We start from the raw sequence: 15,232 nt of genomic DNA on the forward strand, positions 1-15,232 counted from the left end.
CCAGGAGGAAGTCCAGGGCTCGAAGATTGGAAAGAAAGCCCTGACCTGTTGGGGTGTGGGACAGTGAGACAAGGTGACTTGGGGAGTCAAGAGGATGGAGATGACTGGGACATGTCTCCCCAGGAGACCTGACATAGGGGCCTCCAAGCCGGGAGCAGGTGGGGCAGGCCTGACTGCCTATCTGGTTATTCCAGTTTGGGCAAGAGCTCTTCACCCCATGAAGGCACCCATCCAGAGCCACCTGGCCTGCAGGTGAGAGAGGGGCAGAAGGACTAGGCCCTGGAAGTGGACCGCTTGTGTCCCAGCCCTGGCTTCCTGAGCACCGGGGGTACCCAGGGAGCCATTGCGCCAGAACCTGGCCGTGTGGCCCCAGTGCTAATAATAGTCACCTGTCTGTGTGGTAACTGGGACTTCCCCGCTTCGGAAGAGACCTGATCACAGGCAGGTCATGAACCCTGGCCTCAGCTCCAGACGAGAGCCTCACAAGCTGCTGTGTGAAGCGCTATCACAGCTGTCCCCAGTGTGTGAGGGGAACGGGTGCCGGGACCCACTCACAGCAGGTACCATTACCACAATCCATGGGTGCTCAAGCCCCTGATAGGAAACGGGGCAAACTGGAAACGCTGTACTTTGTGTCCACATAGCCTGTGGCACCTGATGCCATCATCCCTGCGTGAACAGTTGTTACACCGCGTTTTTTTAGGGAATATGACAAGGAAATGTCTACATTTTCAAAGCTGAGCATGGTGTCACACACCTGTAATCTTAGCATGTGAACCACTGTCTCAAAAAAGGTTATGCATATTGAGTTCAGATGCAGGCACCTAGGCCTAATTACATCACCCAGGTCATTTTTTTCTTCCCTGAATATTTTTAGTCTGTGGTTGGTTGAACTCGTGGGTGTGGATTTGTGGATTTGGATCTGTGGATATACAGAGCTAACTGTATTTTTAAGTCACAGACTCATACTGTATCAGCCTGCTCTGATGTCACACCATTGCCAATGATTATTCAAGGTTCTAAGGCCAGACTAGAAGTGTGTCTCAAGTGGTAGATCGCCTGTCTAGCAAGCACTAAGCCCTAAGTTCAAATCCCACTAAAGACCAAAAAAAAAAAAAAAAAAAAAAAAAGCCCATGGTGCCGGTGGCTTTTCATGCCTGTAATTCTAGCTACTTGGGAGGCTGAGATCAGGAGGATTGAAGTTCTAGCCCAGCCCAGGCAAACAGTTTGAGGTACCCCTATCCAAAATAACCAGAGCAAAATGGACTGGAGGTGTGGCTCAAGTGGTAGAGCACCTGCTTTGCAAGCATGAAGTCCTGAGTTCAAACCCCAGTCCCACCAAATAAAAAAAGATTCTGGAGGTCACCTGTTTTCTGAAAGCAGTTGTTCTTCACCTTTCCATGACTCAGAAAGGCACAGAAAGAAGTTTGTGACACAAGGTGGTGTTACTGACACCAGCCCCAGACTTGGGCCAGGACTAGCTAAGCCGCAGAAGTGACACCAGGCCTGGGAAGGGCCCAACTCCAGCCCCAGCTCCACCCGGCTTTCTGGGTCCCAGAAGAGCTCACGTATTCCCTGCAGTTTGGCACTGAGCTGGGGCCTTGGGAGCAGGGAGTTGCTGACGTCCAAGGCAGGACCTCTAACGCCCTGAGCCAGTCCTCATTGCAGAGCGGGTGGAGGGTGTCTTTACTTCCTGCAGTGCCCGTGTGAGTGTGGGTGGGCTTTTTGGTTTGGGGGGGGTCAGGGCCAGCCCCAGGGCATGGATCTCATTCTGGGACCCTAACTTTTGTCCTGTGACAAGGGCTAGCCGATCCCTACCTGCAGCTAGTGATAGTGACAAGGTCTCCAGCGGTCCCAGAAAGAGGCGCCACACCAAGTAGGAGAGCTGGGTTAGGGAAATATGGGCTTTTGTGCTTGGTGCCTGCAGGAGATGGCGCCTGTGCCTTCTCCTCTTTCCTGGGGCTGAAGGACTCCTCAGCCCCACTGAGGCTGAGGCCACTGTCCCCGCAACCTGGGGTCTCCCTCGAGAGCTGAGGTGCACTGGGGTTCACTTCCCATCTCTGTCCTTCACCTGGCCTGGTTGCTTTTTCCCCCGCGTTCATCCTCTCCTCTCTCCATCATGGGACTCAGGTGTCTTTTGTGATCGTGGGAATCTGGCAAGTGTTTGGGGGCCTGTGTGGTCCGGGTTGTGTGTATCTACTGCTTTTGAAATGGTGGCTCCACCCTGGGCGGGTTCGCTCCCGTGATCTTACTTCATCTTCTTCTCCCTCCTGCGGGGGAGGCAGGTGTTGTCCCCACCTTACAGTTGAGAAAACAGGCTCGGAGGATGAAGGAACTTGACCCAGCTGACTCTGGAGGCACTGGACCCTGAGTCATGGGGTCCCACCCTGCCTCAAAGCACTGTTCTTGTGCCACCAGGGAGGCATTTGCTTGTTTTGTGCGAGTGACTTCCACTGCAGTCTTCTTGTCCTTTAGGTCACACACATGCATTTGAATTTCAGCATTGGGTGTCCCATGGCCCAGAGCCCTCCACCACCTCTCAAGTCCTCCCTGTCATTCCTTATACTCCAGAAGAAATCACTCCTCCTGGGCTGAGCTGGCCACCTTGGTCACTCCCCCCAGCCCCCAGTTCCTGCCCTCCTGTCTTTTCCGGGGACCACTGCCAGCCTCCCTCCCAGCCTGAGCCTCTGGCTGCCTCAGAGTCCTCTGTGAGCGACAGCTGGCGATGATGCCCCCTCCACCCCCACCTGGCTCCAGCCTCCTCCTCCCCCTGCCTTCTCTGAGTCTCTTCTGGTGCATGTGTGTCCCTCCCAGCTAGACCACAAGGTCAAGTGTACGTACACGGACTTGCACCCCTCTCACAGGGCCTCCCCCCAGCTCGACGCTTGAAAGTGTCACTCCCCCTCTGTCACCGGTCACAGCCTGTGTGTCTGACGCCTGCGTGTGTACACTCTCAGCTGAACTGTCTTGCCAGCTGTGCCTACGTGAATGAGAGGCGTGCTTTACTCCACTCCTGGCATAAATCCGACCCCGACTTGGGTGTATGGATGACTACAAAATAAATGTTAATCGCTGTACCAGCTTGGAGAAGCAGCGCCGCTGCCAGGGCTCTGCGAGGATGGAGGCCCGGGATGAGTCACTCTGGCTGTGGTGAGGAGAGAGGGCTCCAGACCAGGCCACACTCCTCACCTGGCCTTCACACTCAGCACCTCCTCTGCCCACTGTCCTCTGTCCTTTCCCCTTGTCATCCCGTGTCTCCAGTCTGGGCCACCTTCATCACCAAGTCCCCCACCCCCGGCCTCCTTGGGCCCTTCTCCCCAGCCTGCCGGTAACGGGTACCTCGATCATTCTAATTAGAGTTTGGAAACCCCAAGAAGTAAGGCATTATCCTCTACGCCAGATGAGAAGACTGAGGCCTGCACAGGCCACTGGGAGGGGGCAGTGGGGCGGGGGTGGAGACCAGTCTGACTGCAGTCCAGGCCAGTCTCTGTTGCCTCCTAAAGTGCTGATTTATATGGAAGAACATTCTGTATCCCTTCAGTAAGAAAAAAAAACAAAAAGTAAAGTTCCTTTGCGTTTTGTGGTGTCCCCCATGTTTGGTGTTTATTTCCGGTCTGATATTTTGCACTAGTGTTTTGTGGTTCTTGAACCCAGCACCTCACGCTTGCTAGGCAGGTGCTCTACCACTTGAGCCACTCTACCAGCCTTTTTGTGATAAGTATTTTCCAAATAGGGTCTCAGAGAACTATTTGCCCCGTGATCCTTGTGATCTCTGCCTCCTGGGAAACTAGGATTACAGGCGTGAGCCACCGGCCCCTGGCTGTTTTGTGGTTCTTAGTCTTGTCTCTAACCAAATTGCAAGGTCCTTGAAACTGGTGATCTTTTTTTTTTTTTTTTTCTTTTATTATTTATATATGTATACAAGGCTTGGGTCATTTCTCCCCCCTGCCCCCACCCCCTCCCTTACCACTCACTCCGCCCCCTCCCTCTCCCCTCCCCCCCCTTAATACCCGGCAAAAACTATTTTGCCCTTATTTCTAATTTTGTTGTAGAGAGAGTATCAGCAATAATAGGAAGGAACAAGGGCTTTTGCTGGTTGAGATAAGGATAGCTATACAGGGCATTGACTCACATTGATTTCCTGTGCGTGTGTGTTACCTTCTAGGTTAATTCTTTTTGATCTCACCTTTTCTCTAGTTCCTGGTCCCCTTTTCCTATTGGCCTCAGTTGCTTTAAGGTATCTGCTTTAGTTTCTCTGCATTAAGGGCAACAAATGCTAGCTAGTTTTTTAGGTGTCTTACCTATCCTCACCCCTCCCTTGTGTGCTCTCGCTTTTATCATGTGATCAAAGTCCAATCCCCTTGTTGTGTTTGCCCTTGATCTAATGTCCACATATGAGGGAGAACATACGATTTTTGGTCTTTTGGGCCAGGCTAACCTCACTCAGAATGATGTTCTCCAATTCCATCCATTTACCAGCGAATGATAACATTTCGTTCTTCTTCATGGCTGCATAAAATTCCATTGTGTATAGATACCACATTTTCTTAATCCATTCGTCGGTGGTGGGGCATCTTGGCTGTTTCCATAACTTGGCTATTGTGAATAGTGCTGCAATAAACATGGATGTGCAGGTGCCTCTGGAGTAACCTGTGTCACAGTCTCTTGGGTATATCCCCAAGAGTGGTGTTGCTGGATCAAATGGTAGATCAATGTTTAGATTTCTAAGTAGCCTCCAAATTTTTTTCCAGAGTGGTTGTACTAGTCTACATTCCCACCAACAGTGTAAGAGGGTTCCTTTTTCCCTGCATCCTCGCCAACACCTGTTGTTGGTGGTGTTGCTGATGATGGCTATTCTAACAGGGGTGAGGTGGAATCTTAGTGTGGTTTTAATTTGCATTTCCTTTATTGCTAGAGATGGTGAGCATTTTTTCATGTGTTTTTTGGCCATTTGAATTTCTTCTTTTGAGAAAGTTCTGTTTAGTTCACTTGCCCGTTTCTTTATTGGTTCATTAGTTTTGGGAGAATTTAGTTTTTTAAGTTCCCTGTATATTCTGGTTATCAGTCCTTTGTCTGATGTGTAGCTGGCAAATATTTTCTCCCACTCTGTGGGTGCTCTCTTCAGTTTAGAGACCATTTCTTTTGTTGAGCAGAAGCTTTTTAGCTTTATGAGGTCCCATTTATCTATGCTATCTCTTAGTTGCTGTGCTGCTGGGGTTTCATTGAGAAAGTTCTTACCTATACCTACTAACTCCAGAGTATTTCCTACTCTTTCCTGTATCAACTTTAGAGTTTGGGGTCTGATATTAAGATCCTTGATCCATTTTGAGTTAATCTTGGTATAGGGTGATGTACATGGATCTAGTTTCAGTTTTTTGCAGACTGCTAACCAGTTTTCCCAGCAGTTTTTGTTGAAGAGGCTGCTATTTCTCCATCGTATATTTTTAGCTCCTTTGTCAAAGATAAGTTGGTTATAGTTGTGTGGCTTCATATCTGGGTCCTCTATTCTGTTCCACTGGTCTTCATGTCTGTTTTTGTGCCAGTACCATGCTGTTTTTATTGCTATTGCTTTGTAATATAGTTTGAAGTCAGGTATTGTGATACCTCCTGCATTGTTCTTTTGACTGAGTATTGCCTTGGCTATTCGTGGCCTCTTGTGTTTCCATATAAATTTAACAGTAGATTTTTCAATCTCTTTAATGAATGTCATTGGAATTTTGATGGGAATTGCATTAAACATGTAGATTACTTTGGGGAGTATCGACATTTTTACTATGCTGATTCTACCAATCCATGAGCATGGGAGATCTCTCCACTTTCTATAGTCTTCCTCAATCTCTTTCTTCAGAAGTGTATAGTTTTCCTTGTAGAGGTCTTTCACATCTTTTGTTAGGTTTACACCTAGGTATTTGATTTTTTTTGAGGCTATTGTAAATGGAATTGTTTTTTTTTTTCCTTTTTTTTCCGGTGCTGGGGACCGAACTCAGGGCCTTACACTGCCAGGCAAGCGCTCTTCCACTGAGCTAAATCTCCAACCCCATGGAATTGTTTTCATACATTCTTTTTCAGTTTGCTCATTGTTAATGTATAGAAATGCTAATGATTTTTCTATGTTGATTTTATATCCTGCTACCTTGCTATAGCTATTGATGATGTCTAGAAGCTTCTGAGTAGAGTTTTTTGGGTCTTTAAGGTATAGGATCATGTCGTCTGCAAATAGGGATATTTTGACAAAAACTGGTGATCTTTGGGTCCCTCTGGTACCCAGCACCTGCCTGGTCATTGCAGTAGCAATGACTAGTTCCCAGATCCTCACCGTGTGCCAGAGTCTCATCAAACTTATTTCCCCCTTCTTTATCTTAAGGGCGAGATGCTGAGGTTGGGCCTGGCCTTCGCTTGTTTCCTGGTGCATCTGAGGACCTTAGGCAAGTCCCTCAACTCCTTTGCCCTCTGCAAAATGGGTTCTGGGACCATGGTCTAGATGCATAGTGTCGGCACATGCAGGCCTTTTGCACGCTGGAAACCAAATCCCAGAAGTTGTCCAGGGATGCACAGCTCACAGTGGCGGAGCTGGGGGTGGAGGACAGGCCTGGTCACACGCCTTTCCCACTGTCCATCTGCAGAGTGAGGGCTGCCCGCCCTGGCCTCTCCCTCTCCTTCCTTCTCTCTTCTCTCTTCCTCACCGGGCTCTGCTCCTGAGCTCCCTGAGAGGCCGGGTCACCCTTTTAGAGGTGGAGTGGCTCTGTTGTGCCATTCCACAGACAAGTCCCTGCCAGCAGGGGGTTGGGGGCCACTGATACGCTGGCCTTCTCCCTGGCACAGTGACATTTCTCAGCTATAGCCAGAGACTCACACAGCCCCTTCCTTCTTCTCCATGTAACCTGTGCTTCCGAGGGGACTCCCTTCAGCAGCCCATCTATTCGCTGGGGCCATAGCCATAATCGGCTTGCTGTATTTTCTGTGGCGAGTCTGTTCCTAGGCCTGTGTTTCTCCTGTCACTTCTGATCACTCCAGATTAAACAGCAGTGGAGGCCAGGCTGGGGGTTGACAGGACCTGGCTCCTCCCAGGGACACAGGGGGAAGCAGGGCCATCGAGGAGGAAGGGATCATCACAGCTCGAATCCTCCCTCCTCCTGGCTGGCTGGGAGACTCAGATGGACAGCCCCAGCCAACCCTCAGTTTGCTCATCTGTAAAATGAAAATCGAAATGTCCGTCTGTCTGGCAGAGCCCTTAATTCTGCCCTGAGCTCTGGGGGTGCAGAGGTGTGGGTAGGAAACACGTGGGTTCCAGACGTGATTGAGAACCACAGTTAACAGGGACTCGGGAACTCTCTTGTGGGTGAGTTGGGGACGGAACCCACTTTTCGTACACACGCGAGGGACACCCTGCACCTCTGAGTTACACCCCCAGCCCTGAAGAGTGAATTGTTGCTCAGAGCAAACTCCCTGGCGGGAGGGAGGAGAGCTGGTGGCATCGAGGCTCCTTTGCCTCGGCCCCATGTCTCAGTCACACAAGCAGAGTGGGCCTGGAAGAGGCGTCTCAGGGCAGCTGTCTGCCTGGGGTTTCCCTGACAGCAGCATGGGGGGGCAGGCTCTGGGCCTGCCTGTCACCATGCGTTAGGCCCTGCCGGCCATTTGTCCATTCTGAGTGGCTTCTCCCCTAAGCTGACCTCTGAGAACCAGGGCCTCTCCCTAGGGTACCTCCCCGAGTGAGCCTCCCCCAAACCCCCGCACCTGCCACCTGTGTGTCTGCCTCCTCCTTCCCCAGGTGAGGTCAGTGAGAGCCTCACTGCAGGCGGGGGCTCTGTCTCCTTCCTCCTCCCGACTGGGGCCCCAGTGCTTAGGAAAGAGCCGAGAAAAAGGCCAGGACTGGACTGGAAAAGACAGGACTGACGGAATGGGGTTCTTCCCTTCCCCCCTTTTTTTCTTTTTAAGCAAGAGATAAATAAATGTCACCCTGAGATGGAGCAAAGGACACCGGGGCAGGGCGGGGTGGGGACAGGACTCTGCACTGTGCCGAGGAAAGAGATGAAAGAGGAAAGAGATGCGGTGGGAACGCAGGACCGAGTGGCAGAGCGGAGGATGGGGTTGCCACGGAAACGGGAGAGAGGAGGAACGAGGGAGAGGAGAGGAGGACAGGATGGTGAAGGCGGAGATCTCAGAAGGGAGGGACCTAGACTTGATGAGGAGGAAGAGAGGCCATGGGGGCTCCCAGTCTGAGCTGAGGCTGGCAGGGGAGGAAGAGGGGAAAGTCCAGCCCCACCAAGAGCTGCTGATGGAGAGAGCGGGTCTTGATCCCGGGCAGACCCTGGGGGTGGGGGAGCGGGCATCCACCCTGCCTGTGGGGACTGCCTCAGTTTCCCTCTATGTAAGATAGAAATGGTACTCTCCACCCCCAAAGGACTGCTCAGAGGGCTAGCTGGCGTGTCCCCATCGCAAGGCCTGACACAGTTCAGTCCTTCATTTGTGATTCTTATCTTTGGCCGTTGAACTTGTGAAGCAAAGTTCTGTTTGGTTTTTTTCCCTATTACATTAAGCTGGTGACTTTGGGGTCCAGCGCAGTGTCCTTGCTTGGGGGGCAGAGGTGCTTTTAACAAGGAGACTTCCAGAAATGTGAAGCCTGCTGGCCTGGTCCTGAGGCACAGGAAAAGGAAGTGGGGAGGGGGAGTCCACTGGCTGCTTTCCAAAGCAATGGCCTCTTTGGTTTTTTGCCCTTGGATGTGGCCATCTCAAAAGGGCAGTGGTTCCCTCTGGAGGTGTCTCTGCTGGGGATGCAGTGATGAGCAGCACCACCAGTTCTCTCTCTGCCCCTGGGGCGTCTGTCATCTAATGGGGATGCCAGGTATTAAGGAAGTGATTGTACAAACACACCGTTAGGCTGTCACCAAAAATTATGGTGAGGTCCAAGAAAGAAACTGCTGAGATCGTGGGGCGCCAGACCTGGTTGGAGGTGTTCAGGGTGAGGAACGAGGAAGTGTGTTCCAGCCACAAGGAACAGCACGTGCGAAGGCCGTGTGCAGGTGCAGTCTGTTAGGAAATGATCAGAGGAATGGGACAGTCGGGTCCTGTGAAGTGGCCACCTGGGCAGGGTCCGGCCAGGCAAGTTCACCTAGGTCTTGCAGGTGTGTTTGTCCTGGATTTCAAGACAGTGGGACACACGGCAGGTGACATGACCAATTGGTACATGCGTGATGCTTGTGTCTGTTCTCTCTCCCCCACTACCTGACTCAGCATTTGAGGGAAAGAGGCACATGGCAGCACTCTTTATTTTTTTTTTTTTTGTGGGGGGGGGGGGACTGGAGTTTGAACTCAGGGCTTCAAAACAAGTGCTGTACCACTTGAGCCACACCTCCAGTCCATTTTGTTCTGGTTGTTTTTGGAGATGGGAGTCTCAAGAACTATTTGCCCAGGCTGACCTCAAACCATAATCCTCCCAATCTCAGCCTCCCAAGTAGCTGGGATTACAGGGGTGAGCCACTGGTGCCTGGCAACAGAACTCTTAAGAGCTCAAAAACGTCCTGCAGGAGGGCTGACTAGTGGAAATTCTCACACCCACACCCCACTTAGCCCACCCTCACGCACACTCCGCCTCCACAGAGGACAGACAGCCTGTTGAGGGGCCTGGAAGCAGGAGGGGCCCTGTCTTTACATCTGTAAGGTGACAGTGTTGGACATGGTGGTCCCCAAAGTTCCAGCCCTGTAGTGAAGGGTCTAAGACCAGCTCTTGTGGCCACCCACTATCTGGGGCGGGGGAGGACCATCAACAGCTATGATTGTGAGTCATTGTGATTGTATCCGGCAGGGCTCTCCAGAGAGGCAGAACCAGTAGGATGGAGAGAAAAGTTTGCTTTAAGAACTTGGCTCGTACGATTGTGCGAGCAAAATCTGTAGAGCAGGCTGGAAACTCACAGTATAAGTTATAGTCTTAAGGCAGAATGCCTTTTCTGCTAAGTATCAATTTTTGATCCTAAAGCCTTCAACTGATTGGATGTGGCCCACCCATGCTTTGGAGGATTAACTGCTTTTTTACTTACTATAAATGTTACATCTACAAAATGTTTTTTTAGCAACATCTAAATGAGTGTTTGACCGAACAACAGGACACCATAGCTTAGCCACAGGTAAGGAAGATATCGCTCAGTTGTAAGAGTACTTGTCTACAATGTGCAAGGCCCTGGGTTCCATCTCCAGCACCACAAAAACAGTCACAGCGATGTTCTCAGTTGGGGAAGAGGGCTCTGACCTGCCTCACTACACTTCCCTGGAGGGAGGTGCCTGTACTGAATCCCAGTGCAAGGAAAAGGCAGCAGGTGCGAAAGCCCTGGGGTAGGAAGTGTCAGTGTATGAGCCTGGCTGAGGACAGCTTAGGGCAGCAAGCAGAAGCACGTGAGCTGCACCCCCCAGGCCACAGGGCTGAGGTTGGGTGCCTAGGCCAGAGGTCTGTATTCCAGCCTTTGCTTCACCACCATCAAACTCCCTGTGTGACCTCAGACCGGGCCCCTTCCTGCGCCTCAGTCCTTTTAAAAAAAGACCAGACTGCACCAGACATGGCAGTGCTCAGGAGGCTGAGGCAGAAGGGTGGCATTTGAGGTCAGCCTGGGCAACATAGCCTGACTCCATCTTAAAGAGAGAGAGAGAGAGAAAGAGAAGGGCTCAACAAGGTGTCAGACCCCTGTGTGACTTGTGCCTTGGTGGTCCAGATGCCACCTCCTGGAGTTGGGCCTCAGCAAATCTACCCACAGAGAAAAGGGGAAGCTGAGGCAGAGAGAGGACCCGGTAAGGAAGAGACTCACTTCCCCAGCCCCACCCTGCCGGGCCCCACTGCTGAGTGAGGCCTTGTGAACTGCAGAAGGAGCCCCAACGTTTGCACAACCAACACCGCCACCCCCCGGCGTGGGCTTTCGCTTCCTCTCCCTCTCTGGGCTGGGAGCCGGCTCACCTGCAAGGCTCCTGTGAGGAGGAAGGTTTCCATTTCCCGTTCCCAGCCCACACTTGGGCCCTCTCCAGGCCCAGAGGCCCCAGTTCCTATAGCCACCCCACAACCAGTAGCACAGCTGGTGGCAGGAGCCAGAAAGGGAAGCCAGGGCCACCCCCGTGAGCTGTCCCCATCCACCGAGGCAGAGCTGCACCTCCTCCACCTGTTGGTCTGTTCCCTGCTGTACACACTGGCCCGCACCCAGTAGGTACTCAGTGTGAAGTCAGTGGTTCTGTTGTGGGACTCAGGATTGGATTCTTCTACCTCAGCCTCCCGAGGGCTGGGATTACAGGCAGGCACCACTGGGTTTTTGTTTGCTTTTTTTTTTTGGCCATACTTGGGTTTGAACTCAGGGCTTTGTGCTTGCCAGGCAGGCGCTCTACCACTTGAGCCACGCTACCAGCCCAAGGCCAGACTCTCTAGTTGGCTTTTGAGGCACTTCCTGAGGTGGTGGGAGTTAGACAAAGAATATCTTGGGGTTACCAGGTCCTGTTAGGTCTTCCTTCAAAATGGCTTCCGTCCCACCCGCCCCAAGCCAGGCAAGGCCTCAGGGGCCTCCCACCTGCACCCTGCCTTCCCATCTGTGACCCAGGGCAGCCAGGGCTGTGAAGACGTCTCCGTCTCCGCGGAGAGGAAGGGGCCCTTGGCCACCTAAGCCTGAGGAGGCAGGTGACTTGCCCAAAGGGTCACTGTTTCCAGGAACAGTGGTTCAGTGGAAAAAGGGACAAAGCATGGGGCAGATTGCCAGTGAGAGACTGAGCGGCTCTGCGGCCTTGGTCCCTGATTCAGCATGAGGAAGGGTCCAGCAAGGTCTGAGTTAAGACTTCATCCCCCCCCTCAGGCCCCAGGGGTGATGCTGAGCCCTGGGAAATAGGACAGTCCTGGCTTCCAGTGTCACAGCGTCCCCTCCCCCGCCCAGGCTTTGTTTCTTCACAGATTCTCTCTTTCTCTCTCTCTCCCTCCCCCTCCCCCAGCTCCTCCTCTGCCCCCCTTCCCTGCCTCTTGTTTCTTCATTTCTTCTGCCTCTCCCTCCCTCCCTCCCTTGCTTCCTCTCTTCCCCTCCCTTCTCTCGCTCCCTCTCTCTCTCTCTTTCCCACCCTCCCCTATGACTTCCCTTCCCCCACTCCCAGCACAGCTACACTCAGGAAGCTTCTCTCTCTCTCTCTCTCTCTCTCTCTCTCTCTCTCTCTCTCTCGCTCTCGCTCTCTCTCCCTCTCCCTGCCTTTTAACATCTGCTTTCTTTACACCCTGGGGAGAGGGCGCCCCTTTAGGAGGCCAAGCTGCTCCTGGCCAATGGATGTCCCCATGTCACTAGCTGTGGAAGAGGCCAGCACCCCCGAGCTCCTCTCTCTTGGACATTGCTGGGAGCTTTGGTTCTCAGTTTGTGGGGACAGGCCTTGCCCTTGGAGGAAGATGCCACAGGGGGGCCCTGGACCTAGTGAGGTGCCCTGGTGGTGCAGCACCCCCACCCCACCCCTTCCTGAGAAGGAGCCAGGGGCGTGGGGAGAGGAGGAAGAGCACAGGGATGCCAGCTTAGAGGCCACCTCCCACTGCTCAGGTCAGTCTGTCGTCGTCTTTTGCCTTCTGTCCCCTCCCCGTGGAGCCTCTTACGCAAACACACATGCACACACTGCACTGCTGCCCCAGGGGACCGGACCGCATGGACACAGCACCCAGCCCCATTACACGTCACTTGCAGGGTGTTTGTGCTCTGCCCTGGTGAATGTCCAGTGTAAAAGCAAAGCCACATCAGCCAGGTGGGCAGTAGCTGAAGGGTGACTTCCAGTAGACCTAGGGACCAGAGGAGGGTTCTCGCTGTTCTGTGGAGCTCTGGGCCTCACCCGGTGCTCCTGCTGGCCCCTGTGACCCAGGGTAGGCCAGGCTCAGTCATACTGTGCACAGCTGACAGTCAAGATGGAAACAGCCTGACGGGCCGGCTGGGGACAGAGAGGCTCAGATGAGACCCAGCCAGGGTCCCTGGGGCACGGCACCTCACCCCTGTGGGGTTGTTGGGGGACTAAATGGCTCACCCACCGGGTTTGTGGCTCACTGCCAGCCCCACGTGGGCACTAAGCCTCAAACGACAAGAACGCTGGGTTGGCCCTCGCTCCTGACCCCACATCTCCTCCAGTCAAAGCCACTTGTCCCTACAGAAAGAACAGGCATGGTTGGCCAGTGCAGGCTCGGTTTGCATCTGTGTCCTAGTGTGACAGTAAGTGACCCCTTGTACAAGGAGCCCTGGTTTGCATGGTCAGTGTCGGGATGACCCTTCCATGAGGGAACACAGCAGACCTGAGCTCCAGCTGCCCTAGGCAGGCAGTGGCTGACTTTTCTGCCCTGTCACCCACCTGCAATGTTTCTTTGCGTCACAGACCTGGTGGTAGCTGGTGTTGGCGCTTCAGAGGGAAGCAAAAGAAGACACTGAGTCCTTGGCCTGTCTTCTCAGTCCCCTCTGGGCAGGAATACTCCTCTACAGAAACGAGGAAACTGAGGCTAGGAACAGGTAAGGACTTGGCCAAGGCCGTAACAGCCAATAAGCAGCAGAGCTTGGATTTGAACTCAGAACCCAGGGCCAAGTTCCAAGCACAGATTTCAGCATGGTGACCAGTTCCCCCTCCCCATGGGTTCCTTCCTTGGGGAAGTCTAGAAAAAATGCTGAGTGGGTTGTTTGCTGAAAGCCACAGCTGACACACGGGCTGCTGCATGGTGCTGTGTCAGAGACACAGTGGCGGTGACACCTCAGCTTGCTCAGGAAACCCCCGCAGTGACTGGAGGGCACTGGGCGTGGCTGTGGGCACACATTGAGTCTCCTCTGTGGGTTCTGTGGGGACAGGGACCCTGTCTCATCTGCCCTCTCTAAGCGCAAGACCCATCCCCCAGCCGGATTTAGCAAATTTTTTTTTGCACGGATGAGTGAACTGAGTTCCTTGTTCCTAGCCTTGCCCCAAGCTTTGCTGAATTTTTTTTTTTTTTTTTTTTTTTTTTTTTTGGCGATACTAGGGTTTTGAACTCAGGGCCTCATGCTTGCTAGGCAGACGCTCTACCACTTGAACCACTCCGCCAGCCCTGTTTTGTGTTGAGTTTTTTTTAGATAGGGTCTCAAGGAACTACTTGCCCGGGCTGGCTTCAAACCACTATCATCCTGATCTGTGCCTCCTGAGTAGCTGGGATTATAGGCGTGAGCTACTGGCTCCTGTCTACTTTTGCTGAATTTCCCAGGATGGAAAAACTTCTTAGCCCTGTGGCTGAGATACATGATAGTGGTTCTTACTTGCTTAGGGTTTGGTAACTGACTAATCCTGTCACCTGCACTCTGACCTTTGCTGTCTCCACCCCTTTCCAAGGGTAGCTGTTTTCATCCCTGGTTTAGATGGGGAAACTGAGACACAGAAGTGAAAGCATAGCCACCTATAAGTGACTGAGTGGGACTTGAGGCGAAGCTGTCTGGAGAGCCCTTCTGACAAGCTGGGCATGGGAGGAGGGGTCCTGAAGTGGGTTGGGGTTTGTTCCAAATGGACCTGAGTGAGCCACTGACAGCCATCACCTCTCTGATCTGCTGGAAACTGTGTAGTTTAATCTCTAGTGACTTGTTTCAAGGAGGCTGAATTCCTGTCTGGGGTATTTTTAGCCTGCCTCAGGAAGGGGAAGCTCCACAGGGTGCTGGGAGGGGTGGGGGAGGTGGCCCCAGGCCTAGGCCAGTTTCCTGAGGAAGGCCTGTCCCTGGCCGCCCATGCACCACCCTGGCCCTGGGAGGAGAGCAGGGGAGGCAGGCGGGAGCCACCCAGGAGAGCCACTGGGCAGAGCAAGGGGACATGAGTATCTTGAGACCTGGGAGGATGCATCACAGCCCCTCCCAGCCAGGCTGGGAAAATGGCGCCCCACAGTGCGTGTAAAGGCCAGGTGAGCAGGTGCTCGCTGAGCAGGTGCTCGCTGAGGCAGCCAGAGGAGGGAGGGAGCCTCGAGGAGGGGTGGGGGGGAAGTTTGCATCTGGACAGGGGGACACCCTGGGATTGTTTGTAAGAACCTGTTAGCTCAGAGACCATGACTGTGAACCTGACAGCTAGTTTTAGCATTCAAGTCAGAGAGTGGTCTCACCCCCGTCAGCCATCAGGGAGCCCTCCTTTCAGATCAGAACCTCCGACTGTAAATCCAGTACAAAGCCATCTTTTTATTAATATGAATTTAGATATTTAAAAGCACCGCATTTAGCTAATCAAGAAAAACAGTGGCCTGTGTGATAGACATTTAGTGTCTGAC

The 15,232-nt window shown here is 52.9% G+C and overlaps 1 protein-coding gene across 10 annotated transcripts in view; it reads left to right on the top strand.

The window, feature by feature from the left end:
• Znf710 (zinc finger protein 710) overlaps positions 1-15,232 on the top strand; it is a 61,779-nt gene that overhangs the window by 35,096 nt on the left and 11,451 nt on the right. The window contains exon 2 of one of the 10 annotated variants that reach the window (XM_074061784.1): positions 13,348-13,478. The exons of 6 other annotated variants lie outside the window; for them this stretch is intronic. Coding sequence is in view for 2 of the 4 variants with exons in the window: in XM_074061789.1 (XP_073917890.1) it covers positions 14,706-14,875 (170 nt within the window). In the remaining 2 variants the exon portion in view is untranslated. Of the gene's footprint in view, positions 1-12,470; positions 13,479-14,562; positions 14,876-15,232 lie in introns of those variants that run through there. 3 more of the 10 variants (XM_020177411.2, XM_074061789.1, XM_020177410.2) reach the window with 3 other exon arrangements.

This window comes from Castor canadensis, chromosome 19 (genome assembly GCF_047511655.1).
Source record: "Castor canadensis chromosome 19, mCasCan1.hap1v2, whole genome shotgun sequence".
Classification (NCBI taxonomy): domain Eukaryota; kingdom Metazoa; phylum Chordata; class Mammalia; order Rodentia; family Castoridae; genus Castor; species Castor canadensis.